The sequence below is a fragment of the Canis lupus genome, chromosome 16, assembly GCF_011100685.1.
Source record: "Canis lupus familiaris isolate Mischka breed German Shepherd chromosome 16, alternate assembly UU_Cfam_GSD_1.0, whole genome shotgun sequence".
Lineage (NCBI taxonomy): Eukaryota > Metazoa > Chordata > Mammalia > Carnivora > Canidae > Canis > Canis lupus.
Genome location: NC_049237.1, coordinates 5,303,347 through 5,317,120, shown reverse-complemented (window position 1 = coordinate 5,317,120; position 13,774 = coordinate 5,303,347). Strand labels below are relative to the sequence as shown.

General features: G+C 47.8%; 1 protein-coding gene across 1 annotated transcript in view; it reads right to left on the bottom strand.

Annotated features, from left to right (window-relative positions):
• Positions 1-9,785: 9,785 nt before the first annotated feature.
• TPK1 (thiamin pyrophosphokinase 1) overlaps positions 9,786-13,774 on the bottom strand; it is a 325,794-nt gene continuing 321,805 nt past the window's right edge. The window contains exon 8 of the mRNA XM_038559276.1: positions 9,786-11,315. Coding sequence (XP_038415204.1) covers positions 11,197-11,315 — 119 coding nt within the window. The 3' untranslated portion in view covers positions 9,786-11,196. The remainder of the gene's footprint in view (positions 11,316-13,774) is intronic.

The window sequence follows — 13,774 nt, the reverse complement described above, 5'->3', positions numbered from 1 at the left end:
TCGGGATGCCTGGGGAAATGTCCTGAGATAGCTCAGTGGCCTTAAGGGAATTAGAAAGTTTCACGAATCTAACCGCGCTTATGGTATGTCTGTGGAGTTGAGGGCACGTCTGTAGGGCCCTGTCTGCCCCCAGTGGGATTGCTCAGTAGTCAAGTGAGTCTCTGGCACCAGAGCCAGCGTCTTCTAGGGTCCTTCCTGCCATGGGATTGTGCGAACTTTATACCTAGCTCCCGAGAACAACTTGGAGGCTAGAACTGCTGGGCTTCTTACTGCCAGCTGGAGCTAGGGGACAGTCCTGTCAATTCCGGCCAGATGTGACCTCTCCTAGCAGCCACCCACGGGTCGTAGAGCAGATCTCATGGAGCAAATGAGAGCAGGAAAGAAGTCTCCTTTTCCTCTACGGGGTGACTGCCCTGTACGTGAGGAGCACGAGCGAGGCAGCACGGAGAATGGGCAAGACCAGCTGAAGCGGTGCTGGGCGCCCGAGACACTGTCCTCAAGTCGGGGTCACGCCACAGGAGTATGACCTATTTGCCTTTGAGTTCTGGAACCATTCAGGGCACAAGGAAGGCACTTGGATTTTGAGGACGATTGATACAATAATATATCGGGTCACGCTGAGCCGCCTTCCCCGATTCCTTGGCCCCCCTCCCCAGGGAGATCGCCTGTGTCCCCCTTGCTCAGCCCCAGGGGCAAGGCCAGTGCCCGGGGATTTGGTGGCCGGAGCCGATGGGCACAGGGTGGGGGCAGCTGCCGTGCGGTCCGGAGCCCCGAGGGCCCTCTGGCCCCCACTAACCTTGGCTGAGCTGTGGACGCCTCCTGCTGCTCCCCGTGCACACCCGTGAGTTGCAGGTAAAACTTCCCGATTCCGAGTCTTCTTGAGAGAATTAGGAGAACCCGCTTGCTGAGTAAGAGGTGCTTCGGGGGCCCGGCTTGGGTGTCGGGGCGTGAGACTGGCATCGGCACAGCTGTCAAGCCGGTAGGCGCAGCCACCAGCACGTCCCCCCTGCGGCGGGCCCGGCCTTCGTCCCGCCGGGTGGCCACTGACGGACCTGGTCACAGGAGGCGTATCTTGAAATAGCGTCTCCACTGGGCTAAGGACGGAGCCAGAGCTGCTTCTGGGAATAGAAACGTCAACCCCGAGTGGCCGGCAGGGCCCTCGAAACAGCAGCGCGGCGACGGGCCAGCGGGGCGGGCTTGACACTCTGCTCTGCGCGTGTTAAAACGGACTGACCGGGACCCCGGGTGGCTCAGCGGTTCTGGGGTCCCGGGATCGAGTCCCACGTCGGGCTCCCTGCAGGGAGCCTGCTTCTCCCTCTGCCTGTGTCTCTCTCTCGAATAAATAAATAAAATCTTAAAAAAAAAATAATAAAACGGACTGACGCACGTTGTGGTTAACCATCCTGGAGTGACGGGATGTTCCTACGGTCAAAACAGGTGATGGATTTCAAATGCAATTTGAACCTAATCATTTGGGTGAGGTTATTTCATAGTTGACTAATTTAGCAAACCATTCTTAAAAAGTGCTAATTAAACGTCGCCCGAGGTTATCTATTTGCTGCCAGAAGTACAGGAAAATGGGTGCAGAAGGGTTTCAGTCCAGCTAATTATTGAATAAGGCAGAAGGCTCGATTACCGCGGCCGAGAATATTCTTGGGTGGGGGGGGGCCCTTCTTGCCCAGCGTGTCTCGCCATGTAGGGGAGTAGCCACGGGACGGCCGGGATGACGGGGCGTCTTAGGTGCTTCATTTTGGGCATCGGCGCATCCAGGCGTCGTCGGGGCCGATCCCCTTCTTGTGTCCTGGCCTGGGGGACGCTCGGGCCCGGTCGGCAGCCTCCTAAGGGCCACACAGCCCGGGTTGTGTCGCCTGCCCCAGCCGCCAGCGTCCGGTGGCCCGGTCAGAGTGCGCCCCGTGCTGGGCCGGAGGCAGCTGCCGATCTTCCTGACGCTTCCCCGACCCTGGAGGAGTGTAGAGACCCGGCGTCTCCAGGAAGCCTCCGTAGAGCTAGGCTGTGGGCTCTGGGGGCCGTGCACCTGCCGGCCTGCCCTCGTCCAGCTGCCAGGGGGCCGGTGCGGAGTCCTCGGCAGGTGCGCGCCGGGTGCTGCTCGGGGGGGGGGGGGGGGCACAGTGAATAAGGATCACGGGGAGGCCAGGAGGCCATCGACTGGGGGGAAAAGGATTTAAAGCAAAGTAGCGGGGACTCAAAGCGCCCGGGATGGGGTGGGCTGGGCTGGGCTGGGGTGGCCGGCAGAGCTCTTTACTCAGTGGCCCGCTCCAGGTGGGTGGCGGCGGCCACGTGGGCATCTGCACAGGAGCAGCCCGGGCGGCGGCGGGCCTGCGTGTGTCTGCGGCATCGTGGGGAGCGGGTGCGGGGGCGGGTAGAGGTTGGTGGTGCGATCGCCCTGGGGACTCCGGAGCCACTGCAGGGCTTTGCGTGGAGAAGCGGAATGACCGGCCGCGGCCACTGTGCCGGGAGTCAGGAGGGGGCCGCAGTAGGAGTGGGGGCCGCTGCGGGCAGTGGCAGTGGCTCCGATGACAGAGTCGCGGCTCGGGCTGGGACGGTAAGGGCAGAGGTGGCGACAACGGTCAGATCCTAAATACATCTTAGGGCTGCCGACCGACAGGGAGGGGAAGAGGAGAAAGGAGGGCCTCGGGGACTGGGGCTGAGCGCCCAGGGATGGGGACGGGGGTCGTGGGGGCTGGCTCTGGGGGGCGCACCCGGGCTAGTGGTGGACGCGCTGGGGGCGAAGGGTCCTGGGTCTCCGAGCCGAGGTGTGGGGCTCCCCGCAGATGCTGTCTGAGGCCGCAGGTACCAGGGCAGATCAGAGGGGCCCGGGTGTGCGGTCGTGCGAGCATCTGGCTCTTGGTGTCAGCTCAGGTCATGCTCTCGGGGCCGTGGGATGGAGCCCCGTGTCGGCTCTGCGCCCGCTGTGGCGGGGCCCCCGCTCGGGGTGCTGTCCCCCTGCGCCCCCTCTGCCGTGTCTGCTCGCCCTCTTTAACGTGAGGCCAGTCCCGATGCTTGTGTGTCTCCCGCTGGCTGTTTGCAGGCGGACGGGAGCCAGGCGTTTGGGGTTCCACGGGGCTTTGGCTCCGCGGGTGAGCCCGGGGAGAGGGTTGAGGGGTTCGGATGGGGTGGCCGTGAGCACCAAGATGGATTCAAGGGGGAGGTGCTCCAAGACGTTGGTTGAGGAAATATCCGATTGAATGGAAAGCTGACATTTCATTTGCAAGAGAGAGAAAAAGTGTGTGTTCTTGAAGAGTGGCCCAGGTGCTTGTCTCAGTGTCTGAGAAACTCTGACTGGGTCAGAGCACTGGGGTCCGCGCGGCCGCCACCTGCCCCTGCGCCCCCGTCTGCTGAGCCTTTGAGGATCTGACTGCGGCTCCCTGGGGCCTGTCTGCTTGGGCAGATGCCTTTGCAGTGTCAGCAAGTGCTTTTTCTTTTTTCCTTAAAGATTCTATTTATTCATGAGACACACAGAGAGAGAGAGAGGGGGGGGGCATAGGGAAGAGCAGGCTCCATGCAGGGAGCCCAACGCGGACTCGATCCCTGGGCCCCGGGGTCACGCCCTGGGCCGAACGCAGCAGCTCAACCACTGAGCCCCCCAGGCGCCCCTAGAAAGTGTTTTTTATTAAAATGTGACGATTTATTTTTTTCCTTACCTATAAAGACTTTAAATTGAGTAATACAATCCTATTTCAAAAAATAAAATGCCATTGAACATGCTGCTTAAAAAAAAAAAAAACAACAAAAAAAAAACCATGCTGCTTATTTTCTTTAAAAGCGTAGAAAAAAGACAGAAGTAGATAGAAGAAAAAGTCACCCGCACTTTGATTATTCAGAGCTAGCCATGGTAAAAAAAAAGTACATCTGTTCTCCTGTAGTAACGTCTAATATTTATGTAGCTGCGGTCAGACTGTTGGTGCGCGCCGCGTGCGTTGGCCCTGCCCGGCCCGGCCCGCTCCTGCCCGGGGCAGACGAGGCCACCTGCTGCCGTGGGACCCGCGGGAGCCGCTCAGGTTTGCGCTCGGGGACGGCGGGACGACAACGTGGAAGCTCCCGCTTAACTGGATTTTCTGCTTGATTGAAGCTAACTCGTTATTACACGGACCTGGCACAGGGTTGGGCTCGTCTCCTGGGACCAGGGACCTGGGACCTCTCATCGAGCCCGGCAGTTGCTGTCAATTTTCAACAAGGCCCCAAGAGTACGTTTGTAAGAAACACGAAGTCCAGGTGGCTCTTGATGCCTTTGGTACGCAGCACGATCTAGAAAGCAGATGCATCCCCTCCCTCAGACTTCACGCGGGGCCACACCGGGTCTCCCGGGGAGTTGACCCGGCAGGGATCTTGCAAGTTAATTTAGAGGCTGGGCCCCCGCGAGTGTTTGTTCAGCCTTGGACGGAACCCCCGGGGTGCTCGCCCGGGCCAGAGGGAAAGGGGGGTGCATGCTGTGGTTGTCGGATGGCGGAACTGTCGGGAGGTTCTTCTTCATGTTAAGATGAAGTGTGCCTCCCACGGAGTCTACGAAGGGTCCTGGCGTATGGAATGTTTCGAGAAGACCAGATATGAATAAATGGAAACGACAGTAACGTGGGGCTTCGGTTACTCTGAATTTGTAGTCAATCCATTCATCTCGTCCCTTTTGACTCTAATATCATTTCCTTGATTTTTGTGCTCCGGAGCTTCGGCTCTTAGAAATCACACACCCGCCCAGGAGAAAGGTTAACCTTAGAGCAACTTGTGCAAAGCTATTTGTTCCTGAAGACAGGAATGAGGAACGGTGGCAGGAGGGTGACTAACGCCATTTAGGTATCCACGCAGACGCACAGCCACTAGCAAACATCTCATTTAGAAAAGAAATTATGAAAATGAGTTGTGTGTCCACTTAAAACTGAGAGCACGTTTTTCTTTTTGTTGGAAAACATACTCTCTTCCTTAAAAAAAAAAAAAAATCTCTATCCTACCCCCCCCGCCCCCATTTAGCCTTTAAAAGAATGTATTGGCTTCTTCGTGATAATCTGTGACTTTTTCCTCATAAAATCATTGTTCAGTGCCACTGGCATACACATATTCAAACTGACCATGTTGCTCAACCCCTTGCAATGGAATTGAATAAAAACTTGGATTGAAAGGTCAACTTTAAAATATGCATAATAAATTCACCAACAAAAAGCTTCCCAACAACTTTCTGCACCATTTCTCCTCATCTCATTACTCATGTAGGCTCCCCGAATTTTAAGGCCTGCAAATAAAAGAGCAGAACTTGTAGACCACTGGGGCCTAGGAAATTCTCTTTTGTGAATAGGGAATGAAAAGTAGAGTGAGTGAAAGATATTTCTTAAATCAATGACGTTGACACAGTAGAGAGACGATTGTCAGACACTTAATATTTCCATGGTATAAAAAAAAGTAAAACCTATTATTTTAAGAAATCCCTTACTCTATGCCTTTCAAATATTTGTACCACAGCCATACTGAAAGCCTCACTTTTTGAGATGATTATTTCTCTAATTTTATAACCGATGATAGTAAGGTCATTGGGTTTATGCAGCAGGGGCTGGTGGGTCGAACTGTAGGAGTTTCTGTGTGAGGAGAGTGTCTTGCTGTAACATGGAGGGGCTGCTCATGCATTCTACAAATATTTGCTGAGTAACTACATAAATAAGATAGGAAGACAGGTTTTTTTGGATAAGATCATTTGTTTAATGAAAATCAATCCTTTTGTGGCATTTACACTTTTTTAAAGTTAGGGGTGCTACCTATTAATAGAGGACCCTAAATCAGAATCAGAAATAATGAGGTTTAGTTAGTATGGGCAATTCCGGGGGAGATAACATACCATTCTTTTCTTAATGGTTTTAGACTCCTCAGGCTAATTTCTTCTGCATGCGAAAGGTGTGATTTGTGGAACAAGGAGATGTAAACACAAACGATATCGGAATTGGAACCGAATGTCAGGGTCTCCAAGTATTTTGAAATAACATCTATTCTTGCCTGCCGTCTACTTCAATTTAGGACGGCCAGGGTCAGTCCTTGAACCTCCAAAGCTGAAAATAGCTCCAGCTACAAGATTTTTCACTCTGCAAAATTTGTTAATCTCATATTCTTCCTTTTTTTTTTTTTTTTTTTTTTCCTATTTGGCCAGTCACACATGCTCTTTACATTAATTTTGATCTCGATTATTATGGTCCAGACGGATTTCCTAAACCTCTGTCATTACTTGCCTCGTGGCTTGCATCTGTCCTTGCCTATCTCAAGAGACTTAAAATTCTTTGGTCTTTTGTTAGTAGCTGGACTTTGCTTCAGATGATGTCTTTAAGCCCAGCCTTGGTGCTTTGAACATCGATTCCTTTTTCAGATACATGAGTGAGCACGTATGTATAACCGGTCTGTCCAATCTGGAATTGGGGATTTTATCTTTAGGACGGAGGAACCTATTTAAGTGGTATCTACTTAAAACTTTAGCATCTCTACTTAAATCTGGGATCATTTCGGGGACTCGGGAAGCCACACACTGTGTCCTGGGGCACGGGTATAGGTGTGGGAGGTTAGTTAATGCACCAGTGATAGCGTGCACAGATTTTTTGCACACCTGCTGCGGACAAGGCCCTATTCTGAGACAGAGGATATAGCAGATAACATGAAACACAGGGTGTGCTCCCAGGGGATTTATATTCTAGCAGAGGATTCACAGTGTTAAGCAGCTAAGCACAAAATTAATTATGCCACTCAGATGGGACTCTGTTCAGTTCTGCAGAGTTTTATATCTCTAATTTCCCATGTTTATTGTTCAAAATACAACCGGCTATTAAATATTCAACTAGTCTTTAGGATCCAAAGGTATTTTTAAGAGAAATAAATATTTAAGGTATGATTTGTCATCTTTTATCAATGCCTTTTATCGTTAGTTAAAAACCTTCTTTGACCTTTGGACTAAGAACACAGTATGGTAGGTCTTGGATTTCCTGGTTCTCAGGGATCAGCTATGGGCTTCTCATGAGAGATTTCTGATTTCTTAACTTTGAGTGATCTCAGGGTCCCGGTTATGTTTTTCATGTCATTTGCAGGGATGGCATTAGTTTTTCTTTTTCTTTTGCCATATATGAAGTCCTTGCTTTCGGGAGTAGAATGAAGTCCACAGTGAACAAGTCCTTTGTAACCTGTGAAGAAAATGACGTGGCCGTGGCCTCTTTCTGGGGTTGTAAGCCTCGCTGTTTCGTGTACAGCGGCAAGATCACACGTTAGCTCGGAGCGTCCAGGGGTGCCAAGCCGATGGAGAACAGTTTTGAGATGGGGCTCAGCCTGGGGCTTATCAAAACAGGAAACTATGATAAGGGAGATCTGCCGTGGGCAAGGAAGGGACTTGTACTGGATGTGCCAGGAATTTCCATTCCCAATATATTGACTCCCTGGGAATGGCCTGACCTTGTGGCTTTGATTTTAATCTCCCTCCAGGTATAAGGAGCATTTATTTTATTCTGCACAGAAATGTTTTAGAAAGGATTTAAATAATCTAGCTCCCCTCCCCATTCCTAATGAAGCTAAATTGATGTTCTTATTCCCAAGTAAGATCCCACGCAGCCTGCTGTCCCTGGTAGGTTAACTGCTCTTAGCACACGTCGAAGAACGAAAACCGTTATTACCAAGTGGGAAGGGTAAGGTGGTCAATTAGACATTGTCTTTGGAAAGCACTTACACATACAGAGTTTTTAGAAGTCCCTTTATGCGTTTTACTCTACCCGTTGGCATGTTTTGTCTTTCTGGGCATTTTTCATTTCAATTTTGAATAAAATTATTTAGAATTTTAATTAGAGGTTAATTTAGAAATACAATTATTAAAGCATACTGCGTATGTGCATGTGTTGTCTAGGCCATACGGTGGAATGTATTTCTAACGGGTTGTGATCAAAAGAATTTGAAAGTCCCCATTCAGACGACACCATCTGTATAGTCCGGGAACCTTGGGGAAGCGGCTAGTTTCTTAAGGCTTACTGACTGGCCCTATTTTGCCGATGTCAATCCTGATCTCAAGCAGTCCATGTGCTGCTTTATTTTGATTGTTCAAATAAAACTTTGGGAGGCATGAATTTGGGCAGGGGCGGTACGCAAGGTCTGTTTAAGATGCATTCTGCACATACGGAAGCAATCACAAATGCTTGCGCACTTCTATTCGTGAATGCTCACGCTGGCACGGCCACCTGCCCTCGCTCGGACGATCCTGTGACTACTGGCATGGCCCTAGCTCCCATCCCTAGGGAACCTTGCTCTGTGTGCCTGGCAGAAGTTCAGGAACGGACACGTATTGCCCTGGCCGTCCTCCATCTGGGACAGTGGTTCTCTTGGAATTCCTTGGACCACACACAGCTTATCACATCTCGGAGTCACTTGTGACGCCCACCGGCGTTGCATGAGCTGTGGCCATTGTCGTTCCCAGCCGCCTGCGCAGAAGAGCAATCAGAGCATGCTTTCCCTAATCAGTGATATAGGTAAGATGCTATTTTTGGGGTGACCATCACTAGATTTACAAAAGCCATACATCCAACCCACGTAATGAGGAAGCAGATTGAAGTCAAAGGAGCCAAGCGGCACACAGGTCACTTGGCCAGCAGGGCCCAGCCTCCAGTATCCCTAATGGCTGTGAGCTGGAGGTCAGGATCCAAACTGAACAGGAAGGTGGGAAGAGGGGCTGCCTGGGGACCTGAGATCTCACTGCGGACTCCTGCTGTTAGTAAAAACATAACAGATACGTGTTTTAGATGATATGGCGAGGAAGCACACCGAGAGGAAACTAGCACTAAGGCAGCCTGAAGGAATGGAACGGGGTCAAATACCTATTGTTCAGGAGCCTGGCAGGAAGTGGGAGAGGTGCCCTGCCCTGGGAGGGAGAGCCCTCCACGGGCCTCCAATGGCTCCAGCATGATTCGCAGGTGGGGGGTGTGGGCTCTCTCAGTGCTCTCCCCCCTTCTGCTTACTGCATTCAGAAACTATATGCTTTTTGTACGTACCCACTTAGTAACACTGGTAAAAGAGTTTCAGGATAAACAGGACATGCGTTTTGTTTTTTTGTAGTCAAATTTTTAAAAATAGTCATTTCTTTTATATGTAAAGAATACGTTTCTAGTAATGAATACACAATGGCCTAGCCTCAACTTCTATGTGAAATAAAAAATACTAACAAGTGTCAAGAATGCTGCCCACTTTATCTACCGCGGTTTTCTGGTTTCTTTCGGGCAGTGGTTCGGAGGTTCTGAGTTAAATGAGCTCGACTGACCTTTCCCCTGGCTTCTTGGCTTCTTTGCAATTGTGTGTGCTGTGAATGGGAAGGTAGGCCGTACAGGGCCGGAAGCTCTGGGATCTGCACTTGGCAGAGAACATGGCAAAGGCTCAGGGCCGCTCCCTGTGCTCTGATCCTTCTCCTCTTCCTTCCCCGGGGCTCTTCCTCCACTGGTTTTCTTCACTTTCTCTATTACGGCAGCTTCTTTTATTCTTTTCTCTCTAGCTTATAAAGATCTCTGAAAGCAATCCACCTGTCCTTCCTAAGGCCTACCAGGTAACCAGTGGCGCCACATCATCCCTGTCTTATAGATGGGCAGCGAGTGGAGAGAGCAGGTGTGAGCACCTGGCACATGTGCTCTAGCGCATGTGCAGGTTAGAGTGTTAGTAATACCGGGCGCTCTCTGGAACCAGATGAGTGAAGTGGGATTGTCATTAACCGTCCTTTGGGCAGCTTTTTCCTTTTTGTACAGAAACATCGGTCGTGAGAGATTGGTGACAGTGAGACACAGTTGAGAAAATGGACTATTTTTTTTTTTAATGGACTATTTTCTTAAAGACCACACACATGCATGTTGGTAACTCAGTTATTTTTTTTTTGACATCGGATTTCAATCTCCTTTATTTGCATACTAGTGAAAACTGACCTCTCACGGTGAACAACTGCATGCTAGCTCAACTGATCCCCCTTTCATTCTCCACTTGAAGTCCAACTCTTGCTTTGTCATAACAGAAGGAAGTAAGTCCAACTCTTGCTTTGCCCCTTGAGAGCAAAATGGGGATGTGTGCACATGGAGGATCGTGGGTGGGTTCTCCTTATGTCATGGTTTGTACGGCAACATTTGGTTTGGTAAATAGGGTAGAAAAGGGTAAGAAGAGGGAAGAGGGTCTCATAAAAGAAATGCGAGTGCATTTCAGTGCCCCAGGTGGTTGGAGCTGCGGAGCTGGTGACCCTGCGCATGCACTGCCGGCCAGGTGTCAGGGTCTAGAATCCGAGGGTGGGAAGGAAGTTCAGGCACCACCCAGCCAGCCCCTCCCAGGGTCTGTCTAAGGAAAGGTGTCGGGAGCTTGGGTGGATGGATGGACGGGCACTCGTGTTTTCAGACCCAGATGCTTAGTACTTGGTGTAAACTCGGGATCTGTGAATCACTGCTTTTTCAGTCTGAGGAGTGTCAGAAGCAATTCCGTTTCATGTGTAAGTTTCCTCTGCACAGCATTTTCAGTCTTGGTTGTAATTACGACGAGGGCAGTTTCCATCTGTCACCCCACCGAAGCCCAGAGCGCTCACTGCACAGCTGGGCTTGGGGTGACTGTGCCAGCAGGGCTCTGGGAGGCGTCACTTACCCTTCATGGCATTTCTTCACCTGTAGGTAAACTACAGGTGATATAGGTGAGACATCAAGACAGTGATGAGGCCAGGGCGAAATGGTGCGCTTGTAACCACCCAATCTGAAAGTCCTCTGTATTATACAGAGAACTCCAGCATAATAGACACTCAGAAGTAGCCTTCAGTGTAAGGATTTAAGGATGGGCAGGAGAAGGTTAGGTGTTGGACACCAAGGACCCTCAACAGAGAACTTTCTCGGCTTCCAAATTAAAAGCAATGCTCTAGGATAAATGGAATGATAACAATAACAGTAATTGATACTTAATTTTATAGCGCAATGAGCCATGTTAGTTTTCCAAGTGAATATAATAGACCTTATTTACTTTCTTAACAAATAGTAGGGTTTTCTCCTTCACTGTAAAACTGAGATCTGTCATTTGTGTTACCTCAATTATCAAAACATTAACATCTTTAAAACTAGTGGGCTTCCATGGAGAGGTGTAAATTTCTGTAAACCAAGGTGAACTCTTCTCGAGCAGTAAGTCAGCGGCAAATGAGGTAAGTCAGAGGCATGGCTGTGGATGCCAGCTGCTGGGTTAGTTTTTGATGGCCATGGTCCAGAGCAGCGGATGGTCCGTTTCCACGGTCACGACACCAGATCCATCATAGGTATTGGAAGTACTGACCAGTGTTCCAAAACCAAGCACGTTATTTGCTATAAGAAAACAATAAAACAAAATGTTTACTGAGAGGCAACCTTTTCTCCAGTGTGGAAGAACTTTGTCAACAGTTACCAAAAAGCAGTGAAGCACGCGGAAACACAGGCTGTGGGATTTTAAAACTGAAAGTTTCCATAACTTGCCATAACCACTTTTCAGGGAGTGGGTTATTGGTTTTTAACTATTCTGGGATATATGCCATTCTCATACAAAATTTCATTAAATTTTTTTATTATTTTTTCATTACTGATTGTAAAATCAAAACCCATTTTGTACTGTGCTACTTACTTCCTTGCCTGAGTGAAATTATAATTTTTCTGGGTGATTCAGAATTAACATTTTACATAAGTTATTAAACGCTATAAACATGCAGTTTTAGCTTCAAGTCTGAATGATATGGGGCGGAAAGCTAATTACTCCAAAAAAGTATGGGATTTTGGTTATATTTTTCTCATAAATTAAGAAAAGCCAAAATGAGCAAGGCCTGCTTTCTGTAAAATTAATAGGAACTCAAAGGTCGAAGCAGATTTCCCACTGTGTCATCTGGAGAGATCCATAAGCCCAGCTGTAAAATGAGGGCAACAGATGAGATAGTCTTCTAACTATTTAATTATCAAAATAAAGGCTTAGGAGTTAAGCGATAGAATTTACTTACCAATGACATATATATGTAGGTATGTATATATTCTAACAGGTTAGCTGGAGTTAATGCCAAGGCATTAGGGCAGTAAGTCAGATAACCTCACTTTGCTTGTGTAACTGCAGTTCATCAACATGACTCCAAACTCATGACTGTCCTATAGACATTCCATGAGAACCAATATTATTCTCTTTGCTAAAATTCAGAGAGAAAAATAAACGGAGCGTTTTTCCTTTAAACAAAAAGTCACACTGCTTTGGGGGAAATAACTCAGTTATAATGTTCACTTCCCACTAGAGGGAGCTTGTTATCTTTCTGAGGAAATCTTGAAGAGGCAATTTAAAAATTCAGAAATAGTATTACTGGATACTGTATGATTAGTATTACCAGTTAACACAGTTTATTTATTAAATCTCAAATTACTTATTTTTCAGAGCTGTCCATGCCTTTACTAATGCAAACACAAAGTAATAAGGTAAAACTATACAAAAATACGGAGTGGATCTCATGTGACAATCACCCTGATTATATATATATATATATATGTCAGTCTAAGAAGCTCTTGCCTCTTCAGTAATTTGGCACTTTTTTGAGATGAAGTTTCTAAATGATGCTACTGTGCACATATGTTTATAAATCTAGACATGATGATGTGGAGAGTGGGTTAGGGTGGTGGTCATGGACTCATGACAAAGTCTGTTTGGGATCTGTTGGAGAAAGGCCTTGGCTCCCTGAAGAGCGACCTTGCCTGGAATCAGGTGCACACCAGGTACCTCCAGACCTCGGGCCCAGGCCTAGGGTTTCAAGGCTTTCCCAATGGCCAAAAAGGGAAAAGTTGGGGAACAGTTTGAGCACTGCAAACCATTTTATTCATAAAGACAAGTTTGGATGCTTTAGCGGACCTGCCACCTGTACAGTGGAAATGCCCCAGAGAAGAACAATGTATGCATAACTGCCTGAATTTGACACAATGCATTTTAAGATTCTGGAAACTGATTAGATTAAATCCTGGTTTTTACATAAGCTCAAAGGACAAGGGCACAAAATTATGTCTCTAGTTTGTAGTTGCATATAAATTCCTTTCTGCTTTTCTGAAGGTAGACTATCAATTTCAGATCATTAGGGCTAGACACTTAGGTTTCCCTAAGGCATGAATTCTTTTTTTTTTTTTTTAAGGCATGAATTCTTAATGGAGAAAGAATGAATATAGTTTTTATCTCATCATGAGAGGTTCCCTTCCCATGACCTGGTTCAACCCTAGTTACTTCCCAAAGGCTCCACCTCCCGATACCACCATCTTGGGGGTTACTGCTTCCACATATGACTTCTAGGGGACACATGGAGTCTGTAGCAGTACGGTCAGAAATAATGAAAGGTCACAATTAAATACTTTCTAGTCTCCAACTTTACGGAGATTACAATAGTAAGAAGACTAAGATGAATAAGATGAAATACAAAAATCATAAGTTTTAATTCAGTATGTCACTACAATTATTTTGGAGTATATTCCTTCAAGTCAAAGAATCATGCTTTTCAAGCAAACTGTAAAGTTTTCCTTATAAGAAAAAAATATTTTTTTGAGGAAAATACTTGGAATTATGATTAAACTCCCCCTAACCCAAATGTTGGAGGGTCAATCATGAAGCAAAATAACAAGATTGGCAGACAGACAACTTCCCACAGATTATTTTCTTCCTGTTCTATTGAGCTATATTGATGCACAGCATAATGGCTTGACATACGTATATACTAGGAAATGATTATTTGGTAATGATTATTTAGTAAATTTGGTTAGCATGTATTACAATTTTTTTC